General features: G+C 47.0%; 1 protein-coding gene across 1 annotated transcript in view; it reads left to right on the top strand.

Moving 5' to 3' along the window:
- The first annotated feature begins 2,856 nt into the window (after positions 1-2,856).
- Positions 2,857-16,486, top strand: part of GFER (growth factor, augmenter of liver regeneration) — a 28,997-nt gene continuing 15,367 nt past the window's right edge. Inside the window, exon 1 of the mRNA XM_069209778.1 lies at positions 2,857-3,169. Within this exon, the coding sequence (XP_069065879.1) occupies positions 2,894-3,169 (276 nt within the window). The 5' untranslated portion in view covers positions 2,857-2,893. The remainder of the gene's footprint in view (positions 3,170-16,486) is intronic.

Raw genomic sequence — 16,486 nt, 5'->3', positions numbered from 1 at the left:
ACCGCGGCCGAACCGCCGCGGTCAGAATGCCCTGCGGGGCACCGCCGGCCTGTCGGCGGTGCTCCCGCCAACCCTGGCCCCGGCGGTCTCTGACCGCCGGGGTCAGAATCACCCCCTTACTGCTACAGGAAGAACTCTGCCTGAATCAAGAGTAATACTCGTCTGCACTCCATCTCCGAGTGGCTGCTCCCTCAACCTCCCTGCAACACTCAGAGAAATTGTCAACTGAAATGTAATGATTTAAAAGAAACAGTAAAGCCTTATTTCAAATGGGGAGTACCAGCACTTTGCAGCATATGCAGTCAGTGATAGCCTTAGGGAGGTGAAACCGGTACCACCACGCTTTGCTCCTAGCTCGGTGGAAGGCTGTATTTTGAATTATCTGATGGATAAAAGCAACTGCTGCAGAGTTCCTTATGTGACCAGAAACTTTCAGGCAACAAAAAGTCTGGGTAACTCTGCTGCTTAATGGATCTACTAGAGAGTGCTTTGTTTTGACTAATGCAGTGTTGACTCATCATAAAGTTAGGCAGAAGGTAACTGTCCCAGCTGCAAAGTGGGTGTAACATCATGCAGATCACAACATTGTATTTTATGTAACTAGCTCAGTGGGTTACTGCTTTTGTCACGGGGATCCATTACTTGTAATCATAAGTTAAAGTCCTTACAAAATAGCACAGTGAGGTATGAACTGACATCGAGGAACTGCATGGAAATTGCAAAGCATATGTTTAGAATCTTATTTTTTCCCCCTCGGTCTTTCATTAGTTTAAGGTAAATAAATGGATTTGTTTTGGTAGAAACAAATTCTTAGGGGTAGTGCCAACCCCAACCATTGTGTTACGTTTTAAATCCTGAGTTTGTGCTCCCCAGACTAAGCACTCCGACAAATGACTTCTACACCTTGCAATTCTGATTGTCTTGTGTAACATTTCCTATACACTGACTCAAGATTCATTGTCTCTGTATAGGGTGTGTGTGATGTAAAATGGCCTGACACCCTACGCTGTTATGACCAGAACGATAAAAGAAGTGAAATACATATGATAATAATAATGAACAGATGAGGGGCACCACTGTAGAGCTGTAGTAAGGGACTCTGTGGAGAATGAGGTCATTGGACAAGGGGCGCCACCAAAGATCGTTGCACCGGGCACCAACAGTGATAAAGCAGGCCCTGTGAAGAGTTCTTTTATCGGTACAATACCGCCAGTACTGTAACTGGGCAGGCACTGGCCGGTACTGAGTACCTGCACTTCTTTAATTTGATGTGTATATATATATATATATATATATATATATATATGTGTGTGTGTGTATGTTTTGTATGCTTAACATGTTCATAGGTCATTGCATAGCTCCTAGATAAGTTGTTATATTAGATACTTATATATCCCTGCTCTCATTTTATATCACACTGATCACATGTTGTATTATTAAAGGCATTTGGCTATTCAAAAATCGAGTAAAGATAAATAAATGTTAGAAAAGTACACTTATTCATTAACTTGAAGTATTACAAATCTTGAAAGTCTGTGTTTATACAATACTACTTGTCTTCTCATATTATACCCATTATTATATTCCTTGGACATATATTCCCTTACTATGTATTTACATATCTGTTTATTTATTACTCTAGTCCTACTGTACTATAGAAAAAATGAAATAAAAATAAAATCTATAAATAAAATTCAAATTATAAGTAAATTAAAAAATATATATTGATAATAATGAATAAATTAAATTAAAATGATCAAAAAATGTATATATATATATATATAATTATAAATAAAAAATATTATATTTGTACTCTCTTGCCAGCTTTACCTTGTCTACCCATCACCATGTCATGTCTCTATCAATCTATCCTCCATCCCCACTCTGACTCATCCTAAATCCATTATACTACTTTCATCTCCTAAAAAACCCTGCCTAAACTCTTCCCTCCTCTTCCCCATCTCAATCACCCAAACCTGTTTACTACCATGATCTCCCAAACAACCCTACTAAATTCTCCCTCATTTATCTCACCTTTGACTCATCCAAAACTACTCCTGCTACTATGATCCCCCCAACCCTTTCCACAGACTCTTCCCTCCTCCATCCCTCCCTTATTCATCCCAAGCCTTATCCTATTACTATAAACTCTCAATTAACACTTCTGGATTCTTCCCTCCTCTACCCCTCCATTATTCCAGTCCAATTAACTCATAATAAAACTAAACTCATATTTCCCTATACTAATCCACCACTAATTCCTTTTGGGTTCCGGAGTAGCGTGCTACTCATCGAAAAGCGCTTTGGCGCCTCGTCAGGAGAAGTAAGCGCTATATAAATACTACTACAATATGGAGAGTGCCTGCACTTCTTAGCCCTGCTACAATACATTTAAAACGGAGTGTACCGGCTCTTCTCAGGAGCAAACGTGTAATCTAGTGAGTACCTGTACATTTGCATTTCCATATAAAGCGTTTACCGCCATAGTTGTGCGTTCCCACTTGCAGCATAGGTTTTATTCAACCTATTCCCCACCCCCCACTATATCCTCATTCACCACCGCGTAAACTACAACTGGTCTCCTTCCCCTGTGAGCTTCCCAAAATAGCTAGCTAGCAAAAGATTCCCCCGAAAGCCGATTCAGACACTGCCAGAACCGTAGCTCCGCTACTCTTTTGCCGCGAAGCTCTCTACAGTATTTCCATAAACCCCAGCAACAACCACCAAATAAAATGCCGGCCGCGCATTTGGCCGCAATGACGTTTGAAAACACGCTCGCGGTAGCACGTTGTTATGCGTAGTTGCTAGGGACGCCACATACGTTCTACTAATAAGAACTAAATGAGAAATAAGAAAACGAAGGCTGAAGGCTGAGGGCGAGGATGTACCCAACATGCTGTGCGAATTCAATATGGCGGCGCCCAGTGAAAGACGTCCAGACTCCTCCGCAAAGTCTCCCGTTTCCTCGGCACAGAACACTTCTGCGGCACCCTCCCCTCAGGGTCACCGTGTTTTGTCTGATCAGTCGCAGACTTTAGCACAATTTTTCCAGGCTGGGCTAGCTGCAGAAGGGAGCGGGGATAAAAAGAAACCATGCCGAGCCTGCATGGACTTTAAGAGTTGGATTAAACAGCAGCGGAAACAGAACCCGGGGGAGCCGGGGAAACAGGTAAGAAATTAGGATGACAAGAAATACCAGGCATAATTAGTAGGGTGACCAGATTCTCAAAATCAAAGAAGAAAGAGTAAATGGTCGCATAAGGTTGCCTCCTTTCTCAGAGAAAAATGCCGGCGATTTATTCACTTTATAATGTTCTGGAATGACGCTAACATGATACTTACATTATATTTTACTTAACCGATATTTACTGATTAAAGCTTGTAATGATAAGAGAAAAGAATATCGGCTTTCAGCGATTTTCTCTTTTTTTTAGCGGTTGGGGCATTAAAACATGCCGGTAAAAAATGGCCAGGTGGCAACCCTAGGCACTAACAAGGATTACACAGAAACACCCCCACAGTCTATGAGACAATCTATATTGTAAGATAAACACAAAGAGCGGTGTTTTAGAGGGTTTATCTTTGTTTCAGTTCCGAGTTCTTTGTGTGTTCCACAGAAAACATCACAGAGGTCTGAAGTTGCCTCATGAGCAACCTCTTGCATCTTATTTTTTTTTATGCATACTTGGAAATGAAGTGATTATTTTTTTTAACTGTAAGAACAGAACCATTCAACGCCTCTTCAGGGGTAGTTAGCGCCAGATAAATACAATAAATAAGTATCAGAAAGTAAAATATAAAATCAGGATTTGGTTAGCATTAGTATGTGAGTGTGAGGCAGAGGAAAGTAAATGTGTACAGAGATGCACATAGATCCACAAAAATAATTTGAAGTTCCTGTTATGTCACTACTAAACATGCATGGTGAGTTTTAATACATAGTAGCATTAACGTTGAGACAATCTCTATTATAGCCTTAGTGCCCGCCGTAGTGGGCTATACCGGCCATTAAAGGCCCGCTGCTTTGGCTCGGGCCTTTAATAAGGGAGCAGGACTTTAATTGCCGGTATAGCCCAGCTACGAAGGGCTATAAAGCTGTTAGAACATTCTGCCACTAGAGGGCAGAATGTTCTAATAAATAAAACAAAGTTCTCGCGGAGCTCGAGGGTATGGAAATCCCCCGGGCTCCGTGAGACCTTTGTTCAAAGCTGTTGCTTTGAACAAAGAACATTGGAATGTTGACTCTCTGGTCTTTTACCAGCCAGTAAAAGCCCAGAGCACTCCATTGTCTCCAATGGAGCTCCCAACATTCCAGTGTTCTAATATAGCCTTAGAACCCGCCATAGCGGGCTCTACTGGCTATTAAAGGCCCGCTCCCGCGTTAAAGGCCCGAGCCGAAGCCTATTAGAACATTCTGCCATTAGAGGGCAGAATGTTCTCATAAATAAAACAAAGGCTTCATGGAACCAGAGGGGATTAAAATGTTGCTGTGAACAAAGAAGATTGGAATGTTGGCGCTCCGGGCTTTTGCCGGCCAGTAAAAGCCCGGAGCACTCCATTGTCTCTAATGGAGCTCCCAACATTCCAGTGTTCTAATACATGTTAAAAGATAATGGTGCAAATAAAGTGTGCATGAGAAAACATTCCTCCCTCCCACATGCTGAGAGGAAGGCTAATGGGCACTGGTGTTGGCCAATTGCTTTCTCGTATGCTGATTCACCCTCTTTACACCCTAATACAAGGCATGATTGGCACTGCAGTATGTTAGACAATTTACGGCTGTTCCATTTGTGACGTAAATAGAGGTGGTGGATGGAAATGTGAGCTTGCACCACATTTTTAAAACTTAAAGTGCATTCTCATTTAATCCACCCACCGTATTGCCAAACCCAAATCGTATTTAAATTGGGAAAATAATGCTAGGATGCATGGACAGGCTGTAGATAACAAGGAATGTCTGGGCAAACTTGTATATCTGTTCACCCTGGCCATGGAAATATGTGTGTGTTTAGGCATGGAAAGAAAATACTTGAGTGGTTGAAGTACAAAGAAGGTTCATACCTTTCAACAGGGTGCAGCTCCTCTATTCGGGTGGAGGAGTGTCGCCCCTCTCTCCTACCCCCCTTTCCCCTCCCAACAGCAGCAGAAGCTCCAAAACCTTTCAGAACAAAAGGATAATAAACTATGTTCATTATCCTTTCGTTCTGAAAGGGGCGGGCCGTGGGATTGACTAGAAGTGAGGGGGAGTGCACAGCACTCTTCTCCCCCCCCCCCCCCACCACGCATGTGTGTTTGGCCGGCCGTCTTGGGCCTGCCAAACACACATGCGCGCAGTAGGCTCTATCCAGCCCGACAACACAGTTGCTGGGCTGGCGAGAGCCTGCACGGCTCCCAGTCCGCCTGGGAGCAAACCTGGCTGAGTGCTCCCAGCCTATCGTGATGCTGCGTGAGCAGCGTCAGGATTGGCCGCAGGGCAGGCTGGGAGCCTGTGCCTGCAGCGACGCTGGAAAGGAGGGCGGCGTGGTCGGCGGATCAGGTAAGTTTGAAGAAAAAAAAAAAAAAACATTCAATTATTATCTATTTTTTTTTTTTTTTTTTTTTTTTAACACCCTCCGTGCCACATCCGCCCCTTTTTAGCGCTGCAAGCCATGACTACCTTTCAAGTGGGCTAATTTTGTGTACATCGCACTGCGCCATGCACCTAGCTTTTCAATTACTATCATTTTTAATGCTGCTATTTATTAGTCCCAGTACTTGAAGGACTCTCAAAGGACATGTAATGTCTTGGCAGCTAGGCGGCAGGCTGAGCTAGTAAGTGATGTATGAAGGTAAACTGAGGGAGACTATTTAAACAGACCCAGTAGGGAGTATTGTTGAAGAGAAGGCTAAAAGTGACAGGTCAAGGACATTTCCTTATTACTGGATTATCTTCAGCACTCCAACTTCTAGTATTTCTTGACCTAGACCTTACATACCTGAGGTGGTGAGCTACCCCACTTACATTGACCCACCTCCTCACATACATAAGGACTGGGATAAGGAAGGCTGGAGGGAAGGTAATTACAGAGGAGGTGATTTGTTAAAGTAACTGGAATTTGTGTAGCACACATCTTAGTGGTGTGACCTTGTAGCTTTTATCAGGTATCCAGGTTGGTTTTGCATACATCAAAGACAAACGTAAACCACCAACTATACATTTCTGCTCTTAATTCAATAAAACAACAAGGCAAAAAAAAAACTCCTGTCTCAAAACATGAATGAATCAATTTTCTTTATGAAGATTGATTACCTTTGGTACATAACATATTTATAATAGACAGGATCGAATTCACTGTCATTATAATCTTAAACAGTAATTCTAAGTCAAAATGTGTAACGAAAGTTGCACAAGGACTGTTTTTTTCCAATGATTTTTACGAGAAATCATAGCTTGAGACTGGTTTTGTAGGTTGTTTGGGGTCTATGTTTGACTTTTTTCATCATTGCTATAGTCCCCCCAGTAATAGAGAGTAGGGTGTTGTAAAAGATATTTAGAATCAGATGTTCAGTGTCTCTGGTGCTGATTGTCATTCACTTTAGTGGAAGATTTCTCTTCTAAGCAGTGATTCTAATTCAAGATGGTTTAATGTAGCCCATTTAAGTACACCTCCTTTCTGTATGTTGGTAAAGACGGAAGACAGGTTGCTACTTTTTATCTAATTATGAATTTTTAGAATGTTTTCTAGAAGATGCTTGCAACGTTATTTCTTTCTAGCGTCGACGAGAGCGTATTTTTGAATATGTCTAGGTATTCTCAAGTCTCCTACGAGTAGTGAGTATTCATTATGATAACCAGATTTTTGAAATGTTTGAGTAAGTATCCTGAATAGTGACGGATGATATGGGATCGGAGTTGAATTTGTTTTAGAGGAGGTACAGAAAAGAAAATGATGGAATGTTAGTAGTTAAGCATGGCATGTTTTCCAACGAATTATAGATAGTCTGTTGCCATTTTTATTGGGTCCTACTTCAGAGATGACATCGGAGCTGTCTGAAACTATTATGTCAGTGAGGGTGTGGCTCGGGGTGCAAGCCAAGTTTCCGTTATGAAAAATAGTTCTAGACTAGTGCTGCTTAATCTTTTGACTTGTGTGGACCCATACAGAATCATTACTGGAGTCCCTGGATCCCCACCGAGTCTTTATTGGAAGCCAGGAAAACAAATCACAAAAAAAATACAAAAACAAGTATACACCTATCAAATGCTCCAGTATCGAAATATTTTTCTTAATTCATAATCAAATATAAACATTTTTCAACATTTTCCATTTTGATTCTTTAAACGTACATGCTTTATTAATTTAATTATTATTTGATTTAGTAAAACAATATCAGACCACCTAAGTCTTACCGATCCCTCCAGGACTCCTCGGACCACATATTAAAAGCCACTGCTCTAGACAATATGGAGTTCGTTATGAGTTTGGTGGATGGAAAAAACTGTCCGCCAAACTCCTGAAAGGGTGGCCGCCGCCTATGCAGCAAACTCCCTGCCGGAGTTATTTAGAGTTTCCGGCTAGGTCAGTTGGTGGAAACCTACATTTCTGTGTGCTGGCCTAGTGGCAAACAGACTACATCATTGTCACCGGCTCATAATCGAGCTGGTACCAATGCTGTAGCGAGCAAGATGCGCCAGCACCCTCGCAATGCGATGATGCTGGGCAGGGGGGCCCCTGCACTGCCCATGCCAAGTGCATGGACAGTGCAGGGGCCCCTCTGCGCCTCTGGCGGAGAACGAGGTCGTAATCCCCAGGGCTCCACCACCTCCAGACTGCCAGGATCCAAGATCCTGGTGGTTCCTGGCAGTCTGACCACCATGGTTTTAATGTGGAAGTCGGACTGCTGTACTGGCGGTGATCCAGACCACCATCACAATTGTGGCAGTCTGTAGACCACCACACTCATAATGAGCCCCTCCTAGGTTATAATTAGGTCTGCACATTCACATGGATGAGCTTGGATAGAACTGACTGATTAACCAGCATTTTATTGTAGATATGTGGTAAATGACTCGCCCACAGGATGATTGCAGCATATATTTTTTTGTTTTTTAAGATGGATGCCCTGATGTGAGTTCATTGCAGTGAGCTCTGTTCTTCCTGGATGTAGTAGTACAGCACAATCCGTTTTGGATTTTGTAATGTACACTATGCTGGTGTTCCAAGATTGTGGATTTAGAAAGAAGGCCAAACAGCACTGAGTCAACATTTCCACAGACATTGTTCACTTTGACAGATTGAGCCTGCATAAGTGTATTCATCCCAATAAATCAGGGGGGTCAAACAGTATCCTGAGGCTCACTGTCCTCTCCAAAGGCAATTCTCAGATGTTAACAGGTAGTTAAGTAGGGCAGCCTTTCTGCCTTTTTGCTTTTGTTTTGGGTTGCTCCTGATACACAACTCGCGACTCCATCCCACTTTTCTGCTCCTGCTTCATGACCTATATCTTTGTTGGCCCAGTCAGAGTGAAATAACCAAACTGCAGTACTGCCAAGAACCAGCCTTAGAAGTGGTATTTGAAATAATACATAAGGGTCATTTTGCATAAACATAGGACACAGACTTCCAGCCAGTGTGCCAAGATTTATTTTCTTGAATCTGGGTCCCTACACCAGCGGTGACAAAGCCCCTGTTGAGTTCGAGGGGTGTGGTAGCCACTGCCGCTCTTCTTGCCAGGTTAGAGACCAATAAGCTGGAGGCTTCAACCCAAGGCTGCCAGTAGAGGCTGGATGAACCTTGATTCGTGGTAGAGAGCCGACAAACTACTCAGGAGGGATAGTGGATCTATCCTTGCACAAGGAAGATGCTTCTCAGCAGAAGATGGACCATGAAGGACTTGAGGTGGGGTGAGCTGAAGAGGCCCACTGCCACCTCAACGAAGGACCTGCATCATCCTACGAGGGTTGGGACTAGAATCCCACATTTTCCCAACAATGGAATCAAACTGCTTACCTACCATGAATCGCGGGAACAAAGAAACTTGTGCCCAGAGCAGCTCCCGAACTAAAAAGTAGCAAGAATCCACATACAGCTGAATAAAGTTGTGACCGTGCTTGTGGTACAAAAGGATCAAGCGTGCCTGAGGAGATTTGCACTAGCCGAGTGTGCATCTCTTTAGACTATGAAAAGTGGGCACCTACTTTGTTTTTACAGTTTTGCTTGCTCTGATGAGACAAGCTGGCTTCCACCTGAAATTTGGGGAGGCTTGCTTTCAACATATTTCCCCCTTCGTTCAAAGATCTTTAGGGAGGGTAGTTGAATCTAGGTCAAAAGGATGCCTGGATTTTAAGATCAGTGGGAGAGTAGAAACCATTGTAGCCACCGCCGGTAGGTGGAATACAGAGACACCCCCCACTTGGATCTGAGACTTTCAAAGGAGACAGCTGCTGGAGGTATAATAGGTAGCCCAGTCCCTGCTGTTGCTGTGTCGCTGGCAATAATTGAGGTAACACTCACTGTTCTGCTAAAAGTATTTCTGTTTGTGGAGGATTGCAGCGGGTGTCGTGCAGCCCAAAATGAGCCCCATTTGCTTATTCTGTAGTAGGCGGGTTCCTCGATATTATTTGACAAATCAGAGGATTCACGTTTCATCATGGCAGGGTGATATCCAGACACAAGTGTGGTTTTGAGCGTTGGTGTCCAGTGGACCTGACTTAGATCTGCTGACGTTCTCCTCTGAAGTAGAGGACGAGGTGGGCACAGGTTGGTCTGTTCTTCTTTATGTCCACAGTACTTCTGTATGTGCCAAGGGGTCCTTGTGTTCCAGATTCTAGATGGCCCAGGCTTGCATCCGTAAATTATTGTTAGTGGAGAGTGTGGAGAAGAGGACTAGAATGAGGAGCCTTTGGCTTAGTACTTTTCACCTCACTGTTTCTCATGAATGACCCTTGTTCTGGCTCCAAATTGGTAACCTCATACTTAATTTCATAATACTTATAACTTCCCAGGATCATAAATACATTTTGAAACAGGCTCTGCTACCTCCCACATTCCGTTTGGAGCTACATGTGTTCTGGTCAGAAGTGGTATTTGGTTGTCTTTTCAGTCTCCTTTTTGACCTGTTTATTAACAGGCTTGTTGATAATCTGCAAGGAGTGGCACAGGACATATTGCAGTTTTGTGGGCCGAAAATACAGGTGTATATATATATTTTTTCTTTACAAGGATAATTCTGTGTGTTTGGTGATAATACATAATTCCTCAAGGAAAACTATTGGGTATGAGTTTAGTACTTTTTTGTACAGAAAAATGGTGTGGGATAAATATTTACAGAACCTAAATCTATCAGATCGGTTGGGGGCCTAGAAGAGTTCACTTTGTATAAGTCAGATCAATTCTGGCCGACTGCTGTATTATTATTGGGCAGTACAATATCAACAGAGAAGGGTAGCGCTATCAAATCACAATGGGACACCTGGGTAGTTCAAATACATAGCCATAAGTTTGGACATTACACAGTTCATCAAAATGGCAACTTCTTAATTGAGTCTGTTTGACTGATCTGTGAGAAGGTGGGTCAGACAGCAGTAGGACCCGTAGTATCCTGGTCCTGGTTTATAAATCTACTGGATCTTGTGGCTGAGTGAACTATGTTTGATACTAGGCTAATCGGTTTAAATATTGGTGGGTCCACTCAGCCATTCGTCCTTCCAAGGTCAATTAAATGAGTATCGTTTGAATTGAAGGACCGTCTTGAGCTCAAACACCTGTTCTACAAACACACCTGTTATTTTATTCTATCAAATCGTAAAGTATTTCAGCTCCCTTGTCCAATCTGTAGCTAGTGTTTGGATTATGATTATTAATTGGCACATTAGCACCTTTATGTTTGTGCAGCAGAATGGAGCAGATGTGTGAATGTTAATCCTTTGACCACTGCAAAGAATATTTCTATGTTAGAGAAAGGTGAGTGTGAATCAGGTTCCTCTGCCATTGTTTCTAGGGTCCTTTCTCAATTACTGCTTCCTCACTGCCCACCTTCAGTGTAAGTTTTGGCTGAACATTTGAAAAGCTTTCACTCTTATTGTTTTTTTTTAGGGGACTGTTTTTGAGTGTCAGATAATTGTTTAGAATTGAGTTGTGTACTGTAGCACATTGTAGATTACAATAATTTATAGAAATAATGTGCAATGATCTGTCGTATCACAAAAGGTTTGTAAATCTGCAGTGTTATTTTTATTTTTTTGTGTGCACATATCAATTGATTTGTTGCTTCTTGACGTGTTCAGGATGCCCAGAGTTGACATGAACAGAACTGAATGACGAGCATTCAAGATTCATGAGAGTTTTCGGCTATTGTGTTATTATTGTGAGTAATCTGTGAGACTGTGCTTGAGCTGTTTATGAGAGTGTGCTGTTGTAAAACTGCTGTGCTCATGATTGGTATGGACAAGAGGGGTGTGATGGTGTAAGTGAGATGGCGCTGACATTCATAAGCATGCTGATCTTAGGAGGAGTTCAGGGAGTCAGCTAGTAGTGTGTGTAAAGATATCTGTTTGAGGTGAATGGCTGTATTTCCTATTTCAGGGCTGTTGCCAGCACTGCATGAGTGGGTGATGCAGAGACAATGTATATAGAAGTGCTGGTGGTCTTTTAGTTGTGGTGGACTGAGCACAAGGTGAATGTGATGAGGAGTGGTTGAGACTAGATGTACTTGTGTGCTAACCCATGTCCATCCTGGGCTCCCGACTCTTGCCTAAGTCAAAACAACTCGTGCTCAGTGCCTAAAGTCTTGTGGTCACTATACACAGAGCCTTCTTCACTCCTGAACTATGTACATGCACAAACATTTAGGCCCTCATTACAACCCTGGCGGTCGGTGTTATAGCGGCGGTAATTCCGCCAACAGGCCAACGGTAACAAAAATGGGATCATGACCATGGTGGAAACCGCCAACACATACAGCCTCTTTAACACTCTGACCGCCATGGCGGTAGCAACAAACACCGTGGCGGTCACTGCCAACAGCCAGGCGGAAGACAATGTACCGCCCACCCCATTACAACGTGCCCATCCGCCAGATTTTCCGGGGCCATCGAAAGCACGGCGGAAACAGTACTTGGAATGGAAACCACTCACTTCTCAACACTCAACGAAGAACCAGGACGGCATGGGTCCCGAGCTGCGTGTTCTGCCCATGCTGGTGTATCTTCTCATATATCAGGAGCACCAACGGCTACGACGACCACAGTGAGTACAGCACCTAGTAGACAGGGGGGGAAGAAAAAGAGAGTGACACATACAATATCCTCACCCCCAACACCATGCACACAAACACATGCAACAACATTACATAGACACCCCGTAACCTTCTTGAAGAACGCAAGGACAAAAGCAATTGAGTCAAATTAGTGTTATATTAGAATTCAAGAGAAATACGTTCATAAATAAATAAACAGTATGTACAATATATACAATATGAGGGACAATGTCCACACTAAAATAGTCCGTGGCCCACTGGGCCATAGCACATAGGCCAAGCCCACACTTGAATCCTGCCTCAAAATGGAGAGAACACTGCAGGGGCATCAGGTTGAAAACACACAGGCACCTCAGGGGGACAGGGAAGGGGGGCACCTCAGCCGGAAGATGGTACAATGCCCCTGCTCCTAGAGGGGGCTCCATGCCCACAGTGATGTCCTGGGGAGTGCAAGGCCACAGTCTCTCAAGTGGGTGGTTTGCCCACTACCTGGTCCTGGGAAGTGCAAGGCCACAGTCTCTCAAGTGGATGGCTTCTTCCACTGGTTCTGGCGGCGGCATTGTGCCCAGTTTGCTTCATCCTGGGAAGGATAGGGTGAGTGGATGCCTTTCTCCACTGGCTCTGGAGGGGGCTTTGTGCCCAGTGTGCTTCATCCTGCCGAGGATAGGGTGAGTGGATGCCTTTCTCCACTGGTTCTGGAGGGGGCTTTGTGCCCAGTGTGCTTCATCCTGCCAAGGATAGGGTGAGTGGATGCATTTCTCCTCTGATTCTGGAGGGGACATTGTGCCAGTGTGCTTCATCCTGGGAAGGAGAGGGTGAGTGGATGCCTTTCTCCACTGGTTCTGGAGGGGGCTTTGTGCCCAATGTGCTTCATCCTGCCAAGGATAGGGTGAGTGGATGCCTTTCTCCACTGGTTCTGGAGGGGGCTTTGTGCCCAGTGTGCTTCATCCTGCCAAGGATGGGGTGAGTGGATGCCGTCCTCCACTGGTTCTGGAGGGGGCTTTGAGCCCAGTGTGCTTCATCCTGCCAAGGATAGGGTGAGTGGATGCATTTCTCCACTGGTTCTGGAGGGGGCTTTTTGCCCAGTGATGCAGCACGTGGGGGGTGCCAGGTCACAGTCCCTCACCTGGGTGTCAGACCCACGAGATTTGCAGTGGTCAGGATGCATGATCGTCCATGGAGGCAGGGCTACAGTCCATCCGCCGGAGGCTACGGCTGCACAGTGGTGGTAGTGGCGGTGCTGGTGGGGGTGCTGCCAGTGGTGGGGGGAGGCTCCAGCCCTTCTCCTGCAGCCTCAGACGGCTGCCCACTGGGACTGCTGCTGCTGGCAGCGGTGCCACTTTCATCGGTGCTTGCGACGGTGCTGGCCGCGGTGGAGGTGCCGGTGCTGGCAGTGGTGGGGGAAGGCTCCAGCCCTTCACCTGCAGCCTCGGATGGCTGCCCACTGGGACTGCTGCTGCTGGCAGTGGTGCCACTTTCAGCGGTGCTTGCGACGGTGCTGACCGCGGTGGAGGTGCCGGTGCTGCCAGTGGTGGGGGGAGGCTCCAGCCCTTCTCCTGCAGCCTCGGACGGCTGCCCACTGGGACTGCTGCTGCTGGCAGTGTTGCCACTTTCAGCGGCGTTTGCAACGGTGGAGGTGCCGGTGCTGGCTGTGGTGGGGGAAGGCTCCAGCCCTTCTCCTACAGCCTTGGATGGCTGCCCACTGGGACTGCTGCTGCTGGCAGTGGTGCCACTTTCAGCGGTGCTGGCCGCGGTGGAGGTGCCGGTGCTGCCAGTGGTGGGGGAGGCTCCAGCTTCTCCTGCAGCCTCCGACGGCTGTCCACTGGGACTGTTGCTGCTGGCAGTGGTGCCACTTTCGGCAGTGCTTGCGGCGGTGCAGGTGGCGGTGCTGGCCGCGGTAGAGGTGGCGGTGCTGGTGGTTGTGCTGGTAGTCACCAGGCCTTCACCTGCAGGCTCGGACGGCTGAAGTGCCTTGCCTAGTGTTTTGTGCCCCTTCCTGCCCTTGGCAGATGGTGGTGTCACCTTGGGTCTGGCAGCTGGAGTCTTTGAGGTGGCCTTGCTCAGTGGTTGTGTCTCCTTCCCCTTATTGGATGCTGTCCCCTTCTTCACCTTGCCAGGTGGCGGAATGGTCTTTGCCTTGGCAGGGGTTGGTGGTACAGTGGCTGGCTTGACGGGTGCCCCTTTTGAGCCTCTGACAGCTTTAGGAACAACAGCGGACGTGGACCTGGTGGATGAGGTGCTGGGTCTTGGCCACCCTGGCTTGAGGCGAAGGACGGGGGGGGAGGGATAGGAAACTGTCAGTGTTGGCTAGGAAAATCTTAGGGACACTGGGGCACGAAGAGGGTGAAGGTTTGGGAGTGGAGGAAGAGGGAGTGGTTGTAGGAGGTGTTAGTCTGCTGTGCTTGGGTGCAGGTGCATGAGCTGGATGCTGTTGGGAGGTGGATGGCTGTTGGGTGGGTGTGTGCTTGCGTTTGTGTACTTTGGGAGAAGGGGTCACAGACACAGTGGGAGAGGACACAGGGGACGTGTGCATGGATGTGGGGGTGGTGACTGCCAGTGAGAGGTGTGTAGTGATGGGCGTGCTGGTGATGGAGGTAGTGGATGAGGACGTAGTGCAAACAGGTGTGAGTAGAAACGCAACTGGGAGGGAGGTGGGCGACGAGGAGGAGGGGGACACATTGGAGGCAGTGGATGTTGGTGTGTCTGCATGGGGATGGTGCTTGTGGGAGTGCCTGTGAGATGAAGTGTGGTGCTTGTGTTTGCCTGAGCCACTTCTGTGTTTTGATTTGGGTGAATGCTGGTCTGAAGGTGTGCTTGTGATAGGCTGGGGTTGAGGGATTGGGACTGGGTAGAGGAAGTTGGAGGGGGGAAGCTAGAGACAGGGACAATGGCTGCCATCAGTGCGGGGGCCAGAGCCTAAAATGCTCTCTGTTGGGCCGCCACGCCAGAGTGAATGCCCTCCAGGTAGGCATTTGTTTGTTGCAAATGCCTCTCGACACCCTGGATGGCATTCAGAATGGTTGACTGCCCAACAGTGAGGGATCTCAGGAGGTCAGTAGCCTTCTCACTGAGGGCAGCAGGGCTGACTGGGGCAGGGCCTGAGGTTCCTGGGGCAAAGGAGATGCCCACCCTCCTGGGTGAGCGGGCACAGGAAACACGCTGAAGGGGTGCTGGTAGGGGGGGGTGGCGGCTATACCTGTTGTTGGGTTGGGCACAGAGGTGTCCGCCACCGCCAGGGAGCTTCCATCGGAGGAGGAGTCGCTGTCTGTAGTGTCCCCTCCTGTCTCTGTTGTGGTGCTCCCCTCACCCTCCGTCCCACTGGTGCCCTCACCCTCAGTGGATTTGGCCTCCAGGCCCATGTGGGATGCAGCTCCCTCCGTCGCCGGTGCTTCGGCTCCTCTGCCAGATGATACAAATGCACACTAGACCGGGTGACAAAACAAAAAGGGGGGGGGAGAGACAGAGGATACACTTGGTCAGTGCCAGCAACAACACTACAGTTGGCATACACAACACACAGGAAGGCTGCCCTATGCATTAGGCCATGCACGACCAGTTACAATGCTAGTCACCAGACCATGGGGGACATGGCATAACATCATCAGCTGCGCACCTGAAACCCACAGGACCCTGCCCAGTAGTAGATGCCCACTAACATAATCAGGTTTGGAGTCCTTCAGAACCTGCACAACAAGGGACCTACCCTATCATGTACGCCCTAGCCTAGGGGCACCCACAGTCCATCACCCCATCTCAGGTAAAACCTTAACGCGCACCAACGAATGAACCAGAATTTGTACTCACCCCCTTGTGGCTGCTGTGATGCCCTCAAGCACCCATCCGACTCCGGACAGGCCACCCCCATGGTGCGGAACATCGGGCGGTCAGGGTAGGACGGGCACCCCTTCCTCGTTGGGAGGCCAGCCCCAGCTGGGCTTCCGTCGTCTTCCTTGCCCAGCGGCGCAGGTCCTCCCATTGTTTGCGGCAGTGGGTGCTGCGCCTGTCAAAGACCCCCAGGGTCCGCACCTCCTTGCCGCTGGCACACCACAGGGTGCTGACCTGCAGAAAAAAATACAGCAGAAAAGGGATTAGTCATACCGCCTGGAACGTCACACTCATGGCCCACCATATCCCTCCCATCCACTAACGCACATACATTGACCACCATACATGCAGCACTCTGCCCAGGACCCTTCAGCCATCCCCCCCTTTACAGGAGGCTTACACACACAGCACTCCATGCATTCAG

Source organism: Pleurodeles waltl, chromosome 10 (genome assembly GCF_031143425.1).
Source record: "Pleurodeles waltl isolate 20211129_DDA chromosome 10, aPleWal1.hap1.20221129, whole genome shotgun sequence".
NCBI lineage: Eukaryota > Metazoa > Chordata > Amphibia > Caudata > Salamandridae > Pleurodeles > Pleurodeles waltl.
This window is presented reverse-complemented; position numbering and strand designations above follow the sequence as displayed.